The sequence below is a fragment of the Zalophus californianus genome, chromosome 13, assembly GCF_009762305.2.
Source record: "Zalophus californianus isolate mZalCal1 chromosome 13, mZalCal1.pri.v2, whole genome shotgun sequence".
Lineage (NCBI taxonomy): Eukaryota > Metazoa > Chordata > Mammalia > Carnivora > Otariidae > Zalophus > Zalophus californianus.
Window position 1 is genome coordinate 66712755 of NC_045607.1, and position 16709 is coordinate 66729463.

The 16709-nt window shown below is 43.4% G+C and overlaps 1 protein-coding gene across 7 annotated transcripts in view; it reads right to left on the reverse strand.

Moving 5' to 3' along the window:
- Positions 1 to 16709, reverse strand: part of AOPEP (aminopeptidase O (putative)) — a 347525-nt gene that overhangs the window by 119572 nt on the left and 211244 nt on the right. For all 7 annotated transcript variants that reach the window (XR_004819509.1, XR_003523595.2, XM_027614771.2 and 4 more), the window contains 2 exons: positions 1769 to 1871; positions 1033 to 1140 (listed from right to left, as the gene is read on the reverse strand). Coding sequence is in view for 5 of the 7 variants with exons in the window: in XM_027614771.2 (XP_027470572.1) it covers positions 1033 to 1140; positions 1769 to 1871 (211 nt within the window). In the remaining 2 variants the exon portion in view is untranslated. The remainder of the gene's footprint in view (positions 1 to 1032; positions 1141 to 1768; positions 1872 to 16709) is intronic.

Genomic DNA, 16709 nt, shown 5'->3' on the forward strand with positions numbered 1-16709 from the left:
TTCTGAGCCTATTTTTAAGATGTCTTTCCAAATAGATGTTTAGGAAGACCCTCCTTTCCCCCCAACCAAGAGAAAAAAAGAATGTAGGAGCAAGGAACAGTCATCTCGTGTTGTTACGCTCACGCTACTCCCACTGTACGTGTTTTGGTTGTACACTCACACACATCACAGCTAACACTGTGGACAATGTGACTTCAAAACTGTGTATGAGCATCACTGTCAAATATCAAGAATACCCATCGGACCAACTGGTGTTAAGGCCGTATCCTCTATTCTCTGTCATTTACGAGCACTATTTTCAGAGCCGCTCCCTCTTTGCTATCTTTCTTGCTATGTGCATCTTGGCCCGACACCAGTATAAGCTGAGAGTGTCTCTCTCTGATAGTTTGGTGGCCAGGCTGTCTGAATATTTCAGTGTGTCTTGTTATTAATTGATTTGTTGATATATAGGCTGCCTGTACAGTGTGCAGATTGTGTATTAGGTACTGGTGAGATAAAGAACATGGTCTGGCCTTGTTGAGCTTATGCACAGAATGGAGGAGATAGAAAAAAAACAAATGGATCCACCAATGACAATATAATTATGAATAATGGCAATGACAATGAAGGCAATGACAAGGGCAAAGGGCAAAGAATAACACGGTGGGTACACAGATGTTCAGCGGGGGTGACTCTGAGATTGTGGTATTCAAGCCAAGACAAAAGGATAAGAAAGAGCCAACCCTGCAAAGATCATTCCAGGTAAAGGGAAGAGCAGGATTGTGTTGTTTTTGTTTTTAAGGTCATGTAAGGTGCAACTATCCACATCCCTGTGCATAGGACAGCTTTGGGTTACAGTCTGTCCCAAAGCTAGAGGGAGATCACCCTCCCCAAAACAACACCTCCCTGTGTTCACTTCATTAACTCCCTACTTTTCCTATTGCATTAAATCGTAAATCTTTTCCCTACTTTTTGATACTCACATAACCTAGTCCCCACATGCCACACTCCCTCCAATTATATATCATGGACTCATGACAACTCATAAATTACCTGGGAAAGAATCAACTGCCCATGAAATGTGTACACAAATTTTCTTAAAAATGCAAAATAGGTATCATCTCCAAGTCTTTGGGCAAGGAACCGGAGCAGGAAATAGCCCTAGAAGAAAGGAAGAAAAAAAAAGATGTCTATCATGGGTTCATGAGAAAGTTGCTTACGACGCAGCCAACTCTAACTTCCCACCAGTGCTTTCTGCACATAGAGAATGTTCTGTCTGACCTGTCCTGGGCTGCACGTTCAGATCCTTACCAGTAAGGCTGGACCTGGAATTAGGGAATTGCTACTTTGCTTTCAACCCTTCTGTTAATGGTATCACCATCTGGTTTTTCCTCGGTTTACATGAAGCCTAATGTCCATCGTGGACTGAAAGCGAGGAGGGGCCCAGCTCCTGTCTCCCTCAGCTAGCAGGAAAAGCCTTCACGACGTAAAATACTTCCTTATTCCTCCTGTCTTCTCCTTGGAACCTAACAGCAGTTTTAAGATTCAGCTCTTCAAAACCGACATGAAGCAGAGAGAAGGGAAGTACAGGGCAGGGAAACTGATTCATGTCTCATTTTTGGGATATGAAGCGTTTTAAATATCAGACCCTCAGGTACCTGCCCAGTCATATGACATTACAATGTGGATAGTCTCTTTCTTTTGCCCCAGCCATGTTTAAATGTTTACATGTATAACCTAAAGAGTGTTGCCCCGTAACAACTGACTTCTGTCGCTTACATGCACTTACCTTTAAATAATGAACCTGCATGAAGACCTTCTCGGGATTGAGCCCATGTTTGATGACAGATGATCCTGAGTCACTCACATGGCCAGTTTTCTCTTTATTGGGTCTAAAATGATGCAGTAAAATTTTGTTTAAGTATGCACATTTCTCAATAATTAGACCATAATATCATCTTATTCCTTATTTTCAAAGTTGCTCAACAGTGTCTGAGGTCTATTCAATTGTACCAGGTATAATTTAAAACAGTTTATATTATAAATTCATATATTAAACAAGGAGGGATTTATATTTGGGTTGGCAACCAGAGGTTGGCTATTGGCAATATTTTACATCATTTTATCCAAGATTAAAGCTTGCCAGACCCTCAAGGAATCTGAGCTGCAGTATGAATTATTTAAGAACCTACGGGCTTTTCTTTTGGTGGGAGTGATGGACTGGGAAATGCAATGGAAAATGCAGCTTTACTCGGAAGGGCAAAGAACTAATATCTTTTAAAAAAAAAATCCTGAAAGCCCCAATGTTATCCACTTCTCTTAAATTGCATTTAAGCAGTTAAGGTCTAAGAAATATTTGTACTCTGAAGCCACTTTAAAATATCAAAAGCAAAAACAGAAGTCATAGCAGCCCATGTTTTTAGAACAGGTAGAGGCATTAACAGTGTACACTTTAACCTGTTCATTTCACAAATGAGGGAAACTGAGGCACATAGAAATTAAGACTACATCCCAGTCTCATAGCTTGTTTTGAGTCGTGGTGACATCAGCATTGAAACCAATGTCTCCTTATTATCTATCAGGGTGCTTTCCATTTTGCTCTATAGCTTTAAGTATTTTTTTTTAAGATTTATCTATTTAATTGAGAGAGAGAGAGAGAGAGAGAGAGAAGAGCTGGGGGGGGCAAAGGGATAGGAAGAGAGTCTTAAGCATACTCCCCACTAAGCACAGAGCCCGATGCGGGGCTCCATCTCACGACCCTAAGATCATGACCTCAGCCGAAACCCAAGAGTCGAATGCTTAAGCAGCTGCACCACCCAGGTGCCCCTATAGCTTTAAGTATTTTTAAAAATTCCTTTAAAAAATATAATTGGGTAATAATGAAGCTTCAACAACTAGCTAAAATCAAAATGAGTGGCAACGTACTTACAACTTTCAGCTATTCTAAAACCAGTCACTTACTGGCTCAACAGTCTGAAGAGCATCACTTGGGGTGAGGGGAGGCAAGGGTTGACCATCGGGTTGGCACATCAGAAAGGGGGGGATCTTATTTTTCCAAAGTAGTGTGGTGTTACAAGGTACATGGCCTTTGGAATCCGAGAGACCTGGTGTTGAATCTCAACCCCACTTCTTACTACTTGCTACCTACTGGCAGATTACTTAAATTCTCTTACCCTCAATTTACTCACTTGCAAACTGGAAATAATCCCACCCAACTCCCCAGTTCCTGTGGGGAATAATTGAGATAATACATGCAAAGCCCCTAGCAAGAGCCAGAGCTACAAAAATTACTCAATAAACTTAATAAAATATTCTGAAGTTGTTAGCAATAAATAGGGCTAAATTCAAGGTTGGTCATCTGATGTTAGAGGCGATGAATCTCAGTGGTTCACCCATTTAATCCCATATGCTCACGGACACAAATGTGTCAGGATGCTGGACCCGAATGGAAGTGCCTGAGGATGGCCCACCTTGCCAGTCAGGACCTTTACAGTGTGTTCTAGCTGCCAAGCAAGAACCCCTGATTAAGTATCTGCAGAGTATTCCAGTACATTATCTCAGCAGACAGAAGGCACGGGACCAGCAGATTCCTAAAGTAGAGACAACAACCGGCCACCAGAGCTAACTGCATAGTTTCAATTTTTGTGCTTGATCCCTGACTTATCCATGACCATACTTGCAGCAATAACTAGTCTCTTTCATCTTCATTTAAGACTCCATTGAAAAGCACCGGCTTTATTCCTGCTCTCAAGTTTGTCCTGGGACTGAGCGTTTTTATAAAGGAAAGCACCCTGGCTTTGATAGGCAAAGCCCACCACCCTCAGCCTTGGCAGGAGGATGGCTTCTCAGAGTTGGCCTAAATTCAAACCAGCTTTCCCAGCCCCAAGAGGGACAGACTTGCTGTGAGCTTCTTACGCCTTAAGCTTTGTACTGAGACTATTAGAAGGGGAGGGACACAGAGGACCGACGTAAATCTTGGCTCCGAAAGCTGGCTTCTAGCTCAAGTTCCTAGTGACGCCTGTAGTTGGTACTTTTTCCCCCTTTGCCTAAATATGTCCTTCCAGAAAGCATCCCTCTCTTACTTTCTTCTTTCACCTTCTCCAAATGAAGAAGTGTTCGAGAAAATTCTTTTATGCTGACAGCATCCAAGGCAAATCTACAAGTCCCCAAGAGATTCCTTTTAAAGTAGACATCGTGCTGGAGAGAGCAGGGCGCAGGCAAGCTTTATGAGAAATCAGAGAAAGTGGTTTTTACGAGGAAAAGATACTCCATGAGTGCGGAAAAGGTGACTTCCATTTCTGTGCTACTCCAGCTCTCATGATGCAACTTATCCCAGGTCTAGGCAGAGAGACAAAGCACGGAGAGAAAGCAGGAAACAAATCAACTCCCCCATCATGCAAAAACAGATGAGTCTCACAGGTGAGTGACAGAAGACACACCCAAAAGTTGACTACATGCCAATGTATGATTCCATTTAAATAATTATGGCCAAGGAACAGGCAAAAGAGACCAATGGGGATACAGACCAGAGTAACCAGAATAATGGTTACCCTTGGGGGCGAGTATTGACAGAGCAAGGAAAAGGAGGAAGGTTTCTGAGATGCTGGGAATGTTCTATATATTGATCTGAGTGGTGCTTTCTTTTTTTTTTTTTTTTAAGATTTTATTTATTTATTTATTTGACAGAGAGAGACAGCGAGAGAGGGAACATAAGCAGGAGGAGTGGGAGAGGGAGAAGCAGGCTTCCCGCTGAGCAGGGAGCCCGATGTAGGGCTCGATCCCAGGACCCCGGGATCATGACCTGAGCTGAAGGCAGACACTTAACAACTGAGCCACCCAGGCGCCCCATGAGTGGTGCTTTCACAAGGATACATAGTAAAAATCTACTGAGCCATCCAGAAATACCTATGTATGTTACATTTCAATCAGAAAGTTAAGAAAAAATAGATGCACGCAAAGCAGTACACGTTTTGTGAGAATAAAAGGGAATCAGCCTAGGAAAGGAGCTTTGCTGTTCACGTGCCCTGAACACAAGATGAGGATTAATGAAGCCCTCTGCACAATGAAGTATGTTTTTTAAATGATGCTGGGAGAGGCAGAAAGAACTGTGGCAGATACCACTGGGTCAGTCGCATTCTCATCTACCTTCTTTCCTGCCTCATATACTATTAAATCTGAAAAGTGAAATGCTCACTTTCCAAGTGTCCTGGCAGCTATGAATAGTCAGAAGACATGGTCCAGGCCAATGAGACAAAAGCAGACGTCTACTGTGGTTGAGGCGGGGTTCTGGGAAAGCTTTTGCTTTCCTTACGATAGACGGAAGTATGATTGGTAGATGGAGGTACAGAGGCCACCTTGCAACCAGGAGACAGTAAGTCAATATGCTATGGGGACCAGAATCCATCAAATGGAAGAACGTAGTCTTTAATGGGATCATTTAGCTGCTGGCCAGCCCAAGACTGCCTGCCTTCAAACTTTTTATTGTCTGAGAAAAGGAACTCTCATCGTTTGTTTAAGTCAAGATTGCTTTACTAGTCTATTAATTATGGCCAGATTCATTCCTAACGGATGGAGAATTGAACTAATACTATCAGCTACCATTTCCTGTTATCCCCCCTGTGCCAGGTACTCTGCCAAGCTCTTCTTATGTACCTGGGGCAGGTACTATGAGTACGCCCATTTAAAGCACTGGAAAGTGAGGCCTGGAAAAGACCACAAAGCTAGTTAGTGGCAGAGTTGAGGCTGGAACCCGGGTCCATGGAACACTGGAGCCCTTGCTGAATGCTGAGGCCTCCCCAAGATCCGGAACCCCACAGTGGCTGTGCCGAATATAAGTGGAGAAACTGAGACAAGTTGCTTACCCTCCCCAAAGCTCAGTTTCCTCACGTACAGAGAGTGTGATGAGGCTCAGATAATTTGGAAGCACTTTGTAAATGTAAAAGTGTTAAGCATCTCTTGAACATTACACACCAGTGTTTATTTCCTTGGCTGGAATACATGGAATGTGAGAGATCAAGTTACCAAGGTCGTTTGAGCTTAAATGCCCTTGGTTTCTGTTGTACCTGGCACCGAATGTAACAACCAAGATTAGCATGACCTTTCCCTTCCTGCCTCCTGGCTTTCCGCCGCACTCAGAAGCAATATGGACATTTAAAGAGCTGTCAGATAGCAGTGGTATTTGATACACAGTGATTTGACTTAGAATCAACCCTCCTGAAGAAAGGACTGATCCTGCAGGAGTGTCACTAAAGGTGGGATTTGGGAAAATGCCTCTGAAATGTGCCCAGGTGTGTCCGCTTGGGTCCGAACACCCACTGCCCCGCCACAGCCCAGATGGGCCGTCTGCCAGCATTCTGCATCTCATACCCCTTGGCCATAGAAGTGAGAGCCACGAGATATCTTCATCTGTAAATTCACTACAACTGTGGTGCCTGAGCCAGAGACTAAGCACCCCAGAGATGAGACAGAAAGACGAGACAACATCCCTTCAGCATTTCAACCTGCTTGTCTATCAGTCACAGGCAAATCACAAGGTGTGAAGGGCAGGGAGCAGGACCTCACTCACCCACCATAACGGAGGAAGTGCAGAAACCGGTCTCATGGTACTTTGCTGAGCCCCAAGTACACATGTGAAACCTATGGGGGGAAGCAACCTAACACACTGGTTAAGAGTTTGGGGTGAATCTTGACTCTGCCACTTAAGTGCCACTTGAGACACCCAACCCCATGAAGCCCGATCCTTCATCTGTGGAAAGAGGACAGACAGTGATCGTGACCATGACACCTCATTAGGCTGCTGTAGTAGCATCTAACAGCACTTAGCCTGAGTTCCTGTTGGCATCTGGTAAGCACAGCATGAATGCTGCTTTCTGGTCATCATGCATTCCGACTGGACTTCAGGGAACACCGCCGGCCCTGCCTCTGACAGGCGAAGTCCTACATGTTCTCATCAGGCGAAGCTGGGCTAAGAGTACACAGGACCTCGTTTTAGTAACCGCTTATTAGTCTAAAATCATTCCAAAATAAAAAGTATTTTAAAGAAGACATGGCACATATATGAGCCCTTCCACCTTTTCCTTTGCGAAACAGAATTTTGAGTGTAAACCCTTCAGAGGTTGGTGTTTCAAGCTGCTCCTTGAAGAATCATCAGAAAACAAACAGAAAGAAACAACAGATTTCAGGTGTTGCCTAAAGTTGCAGCAAGCTAGGGCTGGGCAAATCCCTGACACACAAGCCCACAGTCTACACCACTTTTACATTTCTGGGTAAAAAAGGAAGGTGGAATGATTTGAAGTACAGGAATGTTAGATCCTCCATTTGTTTTTGCAACAATGTTCCCATCTATAAAACGTGCATCCTTGCCACCCACTCGACTAGCAGAGAAAAGCAGACAGAAAGTGGTGCACACCTTTAACTAATGATGTATCGTGTCAGAGCTACTGTTTAGCAAGTTTGATTATCTGTGTGCTTTTCACAATGGATTTAACAGTTATCCAGCCCGAAGGTTCTTCCCTGTCAGGGACCATTATCCTGGAGCCGACGTAGCAGGATATTGCTCTGGTGCTAAAAAAGGCAATTGCTAAGATGATTTGAGACAGAAGGAGGCTTCCCTCCAAGGAGCCAGAGAAAGGCGAGGACGGTATATCCTGTCCCCCTGATGGTGAAAGGGGCCAGCGGTCGGAGCCTATAGCAGGAGAGGTCAGCTGCTGAAAAAGGTGACAAGGAAAGATTCGGTAGTTAGCAGAACTGTAGAAAACACAAACAGAGTCCACAAATTTTGATAATCAGGGTAGGGACATGAAAGATGAAATTTAGAAAAGCAGGAGGTAATGAGAAGCAATACAAAACCAAAACAGTCCTCAGGTTTTGAGTGGCCATAAATCAGAAATACCTAAGAAACAAAATCCCAGAGAAAAAAACAAAGAACAGATGAATACAACGGTCTGAGCTGTATATTACCACATTCAACACAGCAAGAGAGAATCTGGACCTGTTTTCAAAGGAGACGAGGAGAAAATGGAGGGCACAGACGCCACTCTGACTGCACAGGACGTTTCCGGAAGGTGAATTCTCAGAGGACATGTTCAAAAGATGGAAGGGGGGGGAGGGGATGCTGGACAAAGAAAACAAAACAAAAACAAAAACAAAAAGCAAAGCTCAATACAAGAGCCCGAAGCTGGAAAATCCTTGCTGGGATGGCAAAAAGTCAGAATGAACCGATGCTAATGGAGAATGTCCAGGACAACGAGAGGGTCTTTAGAAGTCATGTTCAGAGCATAAGGAAGACCAGCTGGTAAGAGGTGACAGAACCAACAGAACTACTTGACTCCCACTTCGCTCCAACCTTCCCGCTCAGGAGAACGATGTACACGGCAGAAGGAGCATATTGTTCTGTGGGAACTGACGTCTGGGACAGGGGAAGGGGACTCCCTTCAAGAGTCCTGACCTGCCTCAGCTCTGAAAGCTTCCACCGGCAATCACAGACCTCTGGAGGGATCATCATGGAGACAACGGGGAAGGGACTGGTGGGGACAGACAAATGCTCTTCTGATTTGCTAAGGAAGAGGGGCTAAGAGGAGGGAAGGCAAAATTTGTGACTGGGTTATTGAACAGAGAGCTCGTGAGCGCTTAGAACAGAAAATGATGAACTACAGGAGTTAGAGTATCGAGAGGACCACTTCCAGAAATTCACTGTGGGCATCAGGCATCCTGACTTCTAGAGGGCAGCCGGCAGAATGGATGTAGAAGCGGTGAGTGTATGGTGGTTGTTTCATGGCTTGTCAGTTAAAAAACAGAACTCGAGGCTGTTGATTAATTACTTGCTAGAACCAGGAGGGAGCAGTACTTAGGGCTGAGCCCAAAGAATGATGATGTACCGGTGTAACAGATTTGCATTTCAGTCCAAGCTGGGAGTCTAGCTGGTTGACTGGCAGCACCCATGGTCAAGAACAGCAAGGACATGCTGAAATGAAGATCCAAAATTAATATGACAATAGTTAAGGACAGAGGTTTTAAAAATTAAACCTTGGCCTATGAAAGAGATTTAGTATATTAAATTGTCTGTAAACTCAACATGCAGCAAGAGGTGATTGATGTGGCTTCCAAAATAATAACCACAATGGGCCCAACAGGAGCAATGAGAATGTAGCAGGAAGGACTGCTGGGGAGGGGGTCAGACAGCATGGGGAGCAGGGGTCAAGACTGGGCTCTGGAGCCAGACTTTACTTCCATCCCGGCTTGCCACTTAGTAGCTGTGGAAACATGGCCCAATGCTTAACACCTCTATACATCGGTCTCCTCATCTATCACATGGGAAGGAAGATGGCCAGTACCAATCTCATAGGGCCATTTTGAGGACTAAATGAGATAACATATGTAGAGTGCTTAGAACAGTGTTTGGCACATTGGAAGCACTCAGTGAATGTTACTAAGGAGAGAAAAATGCGAGGGGATTAGAGTAGTAAGACTGCCATGAGAAGGTTTATCATAGTGGTTTAAAAATGAAATATGGTGTATGTGTGAGTGCATCTGACTTGACCCATGCCGGTCCGTTCTTCTCTGGCCCAGCCAGACAAGAGAAGCAGTAACAGTTCCACTGCATTCTTTACAAGCAGAACCTCAGAGTGCTGTGTTCAGTTCAGGTGTCACATTTGAAGAAGGCCACTGTCAACGAAGACAACAGCAATGGACCAAGCCCAAGGATGCAAGGGTTCTCCCAACCTTGTATTATGTATGACAAATTTCCAAAACATGTGACCTAGTGACCAGGAAAGACCGTGGTCTTCAAATATGTGGATGTGTTTGGGGCAGAACAAGGCAAATCCAGTGCAACTCTGGCAGTGAATGAGATGACCTGGCGGGCCTTACAGGGAGGCAGGTTCAGGGCCAGTCAGAGGAAGGCCACTGTAAGATGGGTGTACTTAACAGGGAAACTGCTGCTTTCCAGAACAGGGAGAACCAGGTCCTGGAAATCTTCCACAGAACCTGGGTGGTGTCTGTCAGGGATGTGGGAGGTTAGGGGAAATCACTTTTTTTTTTTTTAAGATTTTATTTTTATTTATTTATTTGAGAGAGAGAGAGAGAGAGAGAGAATGAGAGATAGAGAGCACGAGAGGGAAGAGGGTCAGAGGGAGAAGCAGACTCCCCACTGAGCGGGGAGCCCGATGCGGGACGCAATCCCGGGACTCCAGGATCATGACCTGAGCCGAAGGCAGTCGCTTAACCAACTGAGCCACCCAGGCGCCCTAGGGGAAATCACTTTTAAGGTCCTTTCTGATCCTAATATTCTATGATTTTCAGAGATAAAATGGCCCAGAATAATTTCAGCTGCAGCATTTAGATGTAAACCAGTATTCATCCCTGCAGTGTAGTCAGTAGGTTTGCTCTGCAGCCTTGGTCATGCCAAATCAGCATCAAGGGTGATTCTGATTAAAATCAACCAACCAACAAATACCTAAATGAATTAGAGGAACTTAACTGAACTTTACCCAACCGCATGTATCTGGGGATAGATTTAGCCCAAGAATATAGGATTCAAGCAGTAAGAGGCTTTCATTATCCTGTTTCCAGTGTTGTAGTCTGGGGGAGAGGGTAAAGGAGAGACAGGTGCATATGCGGTAAACCTGAGCTGGAATCCTCATAAGCCAGGTTAAAAGGAGCCCCACATCCTATGTAGGGCTAGGGTGATCATAATGAAACGTGAGCTGTCAGTTGGCCACACACATTCAGAACACAGGAATACAGAGAACCTGGAAATTACGGGAGGCAAAAGGAGAAAAGGTAGCAAGGGAAAACCTTTCTTGTACTTCATCAAACAAAACCTATGACTCTATCCTGAAAAGAGGCAAATGAGACAAGCACTGACTTCATTTTGTAAGGAGAGGCTAGAAGCACTTTTTGAACACCAACAGCACATTGTGGTGCTATGTGCCGAGATAGTGGAAGGGTTCGTCTCATGACTCAAGGAGGAGCAGATGGTCTGTGGGAGCTGAGGAAGGACTTTTCCCTGCTGGGCGGAGGATAGCACAGCGCTGGGGACTGGGAGCCACAGGGGTGGAGCCTTGCCTGGGTTTGCAGCCCAGTACCTACCAGGATATAAAACAGGGTAAGTAGTTGGGAGAACAGCTCTCTTCCCAGTCTCGCAGGCAACCGTGTACGATTTAGGTCTTACATTTAACAGGCTGTGCATTAACAGTAAGACCATTCACCACAGCATTGTTTGTAAAAGCAAAAACCTAGAAATCGCCAAAATGTCCAGTGATTAACAGGTAGTTACACAGTTGTGGAACATTCAAAAAAACCTACATGTGTTGCAAATAGAACAATTAGGATTATATTATCAAGAGAAAAATGGAAGGTAGAGCATATAGTGGAAACAAATTCACGCATACACACACACTCATGCATATGTACTTGTGCTTGAGGGATGCTTTCTAGGTGGGGTGGTGATACCACAGACACTATGGAGATGTCTTCTAGGCATCCAACGCTAGAAATGGCTCCTTGGGTCCCCTCCAGTGCCCCGAGGACACCAGCTGCCTCCTGCCATAATTTCATCTGCCATCTCTCCTTCAGACATTGCTAGTCAACCCTGCTAAGGCTGAGATGATGTTATGAGATGTTATAAAATATCCAGTGATTTCCATCAATCCCTCTTTCTTTAAAAAAAATTGAGATATAATTCACATATCATAAAATTCACCATTTTAAAAAAAGTACAATTCACTGTTTTCAGTATATTTATAAGGTTGTGTAACTATCACCAGTACCTAACTGCAGAACATTTTCATCACCCCAGAAAGATGCCACACCCACTGGCAGTCACTTTCCATTCTCCCTTCACCCCAGTCCCTGACAACCATTCATCTGCTTCTTGTCTCTATGGTTTTGCCTATTCTGAATATTTCAGATAAATGGAATCATACAGCATGTGGCCTTTTGTGACTGGCTTCTTTCACTTAGCCTAATGTTTTCAAGGTGCATCCATTTTTGTAGCACATAACAGTACTTCATTCCCTTTTATGGCTGCATGATACTCCATTGTATGAATAGAACACGTTTTATTGATCCATTCATCTGCTGATGGACATTAGGGTTGTTCCCACCATTGGCTGTTAAGAATAATGTTTCTAGGGCGCCTGGGTGGCTCAGATGGTTAAGCGTCTGCCTTCGGCTCAGGTCATGATCCCAGGGTCCTGGGATCGAGTCCCGCATCGGGCTCCCTGCTCAGAAGGGAGCCTGCTTCTCCCTCTGCTTCTCTCTCTTTCTCTCTCATGAATAAATAAATAAAATCTTAAAAAAAAAAAGAATAATGCTTCTATGAACATTTGTGTACATGTTTTTGGATGAACTTATGTTTTCATTTCTCTTGGGTAAATACCTAGGAGTAGAGTTGCGGGGTTGAATGATAACTACACATAGAACCTTCTGAGGATCTGTCAGACTGCTTTCCAAAGGAGCTGCACCAGTTCACTCCCACCAACAGTGTAGGAGGGTTCTAATTTCTCCAAAACCTTCCTAGCCCTTGTTCTTATCTTTTCAGGATACTGTCCTAGTAGGTATGAAGTGATACCTCACTGAAGTTTGGATTTGCATTTCCCTGATGGCAAGTAGTGTCACACATCTTTTTATGTGCTTATTGGCCATTTGTGTATCTTCTTTGGAGAAATGTCTATTTAGATCCTTTGCCCATTTTTTTTCCCCTTTGCCCATTTTTCAATTGAGTTATTTGTCTTTTTATTGTTGAACTGTAAGAGTTCTTTATATATCCTGGATACAAGTCCCCTCAGATATATGATTTGCAAATATTTTCTCTCATTCTGTGGGTTGTCTTTTCACTTTCTTGATGGACCCCTTTGAAACACAAAAGATTTTAATTTCGATGAAGTCCAATTTATTGATTGTTTTCCCCTTTTGGTTACTTGTACTTTAGTTTAAGAAACTGGTACCTAGGAGTGCCTGGGTGGCTCAGTCGTTGGGCGTCTGCCTTCGGCTCAGGTCATGATGCCAGAGTCCTGGGATCGAGCCCTGCGTCAGACTCTCTGCTCAGCGGAAAGCTTGCTTCTCCCTCTCCCACTCCCTCTGCTTGTGTTCCCTCTCTCGCTGTGTCTCTTTCTGTCAAATAAATAAATAAAATCTTAAAAAAAAAAAAGAAACTGGTGCCTAATCCAAAGGCCATGAAGACTTATACCTATGTTTTTTTTTTTCTCTAATAGTTTTATAGTTTCCGCTCTTACATTTAAGTCTTTGATCCATGTTAATTTTTGTTTGTGGTATGAAGCAGAAGGTCTAACTTCATTCTTCTGCATGTGGATATCCAGTTGTCCCATGGCCATCTGTTGAAAAGACTATTCTTTCTCTCATTGAATGGCCTTGGCACCCTCATCAAAAACCAACCAACCATAAAAGAAAGAAGAGTTTGTTTCTAGACTCCCAATTTTATTCCATTGGTCTATATGTCTGTATCACATTATGTTGATTATTGTAGCTCTGTGGTAAGTATTGGAATTGAAAAGTGTGAGTCCTCAACCTCTGCTATTCTTCAAGATCGTTTTGGCTATTCATTCTGGGTCCCTTGAATTTTCATATGAACTTTAGGATCAGCTTGTCCATGTCTGCAAAAAAAAATAGGCAGCTGAAATTTTGACACTGGTTCCATAGATCAGCATAGGGAGTATTGCCATTTTAACAATCTTAAGTCTTCCAACTCATGAACATAAGACTTTTTCCATTTATTTGGTTCTTCTTTAATTTCTTTCAACAATGTTTTGTAGTTTCCAGTATATGTGTTGTACTTCTGTTAAATTTATTACTAATATTTAATTATTTTGTATGTTATTGTAAATGAGTTTATTTTCTTAATTTCATTTTCAGATTACTTATAGCTAGGTATAGAAACACAATGGACTTTTACATATTGATCTTGCATCCTGTAACGTTGCTGAACTTGTTGATTAGTTCTAACAGTTTTTTGCAGGGAGGATTCTTAAGATTTCCTAAGATAACATAATGTTATCGGCAAAAAGAGATAGTTTTGCTTCTTCCTTTCCAACCTGGATGCCTTCTATTTCACTTTCTTGCCTAACTGCCTTGGCTAGAACCTCCAGCGCAATCTTGAGCAGAAACATAATCCCTCTTTTTAGTTTTTTCTCTCCTCAACCATTAACATGAAAGAGGAAGAAGCCCCTATAAAACTGCATTTTTTAAAAGATTTTATTTATTTATCAGAGAGAGAGAGAGCACAAGCAGGGAGAGCAGCAGAGGGAGAAGCAGGCTCCCTGCTGAGCAAGGAGCCCAATGCGGGACTCAATCCCAGGACCCTGGGATCATGACCTGAGCCGAAGGTAGACGCTTAATTGACTGAGCCACCCAGGTGTCCCTACAAAACTGCATTTTAACGTGTAGTAGAATATTCTTCTTTTGTGTCTTTGCAGCAGGTCCACGCGAATACCTGCATTGTTTTTTTTTGTCAGCCATTCTGGGTCAAAACTATTGGCCAAAACACAAACGAAATGGCAGTGTCAGGGGGAAGGGTACAGGGAGGACCAGAGTATTTTTGAATGGGAAACTAACACTCATTAGCCAAGAATGTAATGTATATCATGCTAGGACTGGCTGCGTGAATGAAATGTCCTCAGAGGATGGGCAAAATAAGAGTGAATTATTACAGATCGGCTTATGTATATGAATTATTTTTTAAGGAAACTATTTCACAGGCAAATAGGGTTATAATGAATCAGTGCCACACAGGGCAAGACAGAAGTATGCATATATACTTACAAAATTTATTTTCAGAAGAATTCACAAGGAAACGCTAGCAGTGATTATCTTAGGGTGAAGACTACAATGATGGGGATGAAATTTTGTACCTTTCTAAACTGTTTGGGTTTTCCTGTTATGTACTTTTAACTAAGCAGTGATTATGAACTGCTTTATTTCTTCTTTATGTTTTTCTAGATTTACAAAACCCTACCAAATGTAATTGCAAAAATGAAACACCGTGTACAGTAAATATGTAATTAGAGGCCTATCAAGGAGAATTCCATCCCTCCCTTAGAAATACCTGAGTGATGAGTAACCAGGCAATGGTCTAGAAAAATGAACAGGGAGTGTTATTTGAGTTCAAATATTCAGGACATGTCTGTCATCTTTGTCGGGTAGAAGAAGTGAGAACTGAGGGAGTCCCTCCAACAGGAAACAGGAACTGAGTGGGCAGTTCAGGGGGACAGAGCTGGCCTTCGGGACAGGAAAGTGCAGAGTCTGTTTCTGGCTAGCTGAGAGTCTTCAAGTTTTTCAGAAAATGCTGGCACAGGTAGAGCCCCGTCCTGTCACAGAAGGGTAGACGCTGTCTATACAGCTAGCTTGCTAGTGAGTGTGGCTCCAAAAAAGAGAATTAGACAGAAAAAATGGGGGCGAAGGGGTTCCCGAGCCTGAGAGATGGAGAATGAAGGGTAAGAATCGCTGGATACACATGAAGAGACCTCAGGAACTCCACAGGCCAGTGTCAGTGGTTGGAACCCAGGTAAGAACTCTCAAAGCCATAGAGGCAAGAACTGCTTTCTTCTCAGGGCTGAGGTCAGATTCTGCACAGAATGCTGGGGAAACTGTACCGAGTGGAGCCAGAGGGGACACAAGCCCGGCCCTAATGTAGAGATTAGACCAGAAGTAGGTTCCAGGAAGGTATGAAGATTCCATTTGTCTCAGAAGCATTGCCAAGTTAATTCTTACCTCAAGCTATTGGTTTGAGCATCTTTGTTTAATATTCAAACTTTTTTTTTTTTGGTTTGTTTTTGCTTTTAATCCCATCTTTTCATTTGTAACCAGGCATTCTTGTCTCCCCCATGCCCCTCCCTTTTTAAACATCCTCTTAACTTCTTAATAAAATTAACTTTTTGAGCATTCTAGCCAATTGCAAGTTTGTCAAGAGGAAAGGTAGGTGTTTCCAGGCTCTGGTGGGTAAAGAGACAGGAGCAGGGTGCCCGTATGGTCACCAGGGAAGGGTGGCAGCAGTGAAAGAAGAGACAGAAACCAGAATAAACCAGAAGAGAGAGTGGGGCTAGCTGCAGGGGCTGCATCCTTGTGCCCTCTGTCACTTGTTGGGCAAACATTGACCAGGTGTCAGAGGGTCGAGATGACAGCCCCTAATATGTGTTGAGTATTTACTATAGGATGAACCATTGGAAATTGACATCACTGAGCCTTTTAGATCCACCAAAATGGCAATTCTCTGTGATTCAACCCATTACATGTATTCTAACTGATTTATATATATTCATCACATTACCCCCCTCCACTCACCTATAAAGTAGAAACTATTGTGTGTATATTCCCATGTTATAGTGAGGAGACCAAAGCTCATTGTACTTGTGTAACTCTCTAAAGGTCACACAGCAAGTTGAGGAGTCAGGATGGGACTCAAATCCAGCCACTCTGGCTTCCAAGCTTACTCCCTAAACCCTACACTACTCTCCTGGCTTGAGACCTGAAGACCAACAAGCTCGGGAGAGAGCCCGGGCCTGCATTCTCAGATGGTTTTTCTCTAAAATGAGGCAGGACACACCAGGCTTTGGCCAAGCAGGAACTGGGACTGTTGCCTTTCACTCTGTTAAAGTCATAACAAACTTCACAAAGCCCACATATTCAACCACTTCCTTTACTGGGTCAATCCTTATCTGCGATTAGAGAAAGCTCTACATCATATTATTAGAAGCCTTCTTTGAAGCTGTATTGAC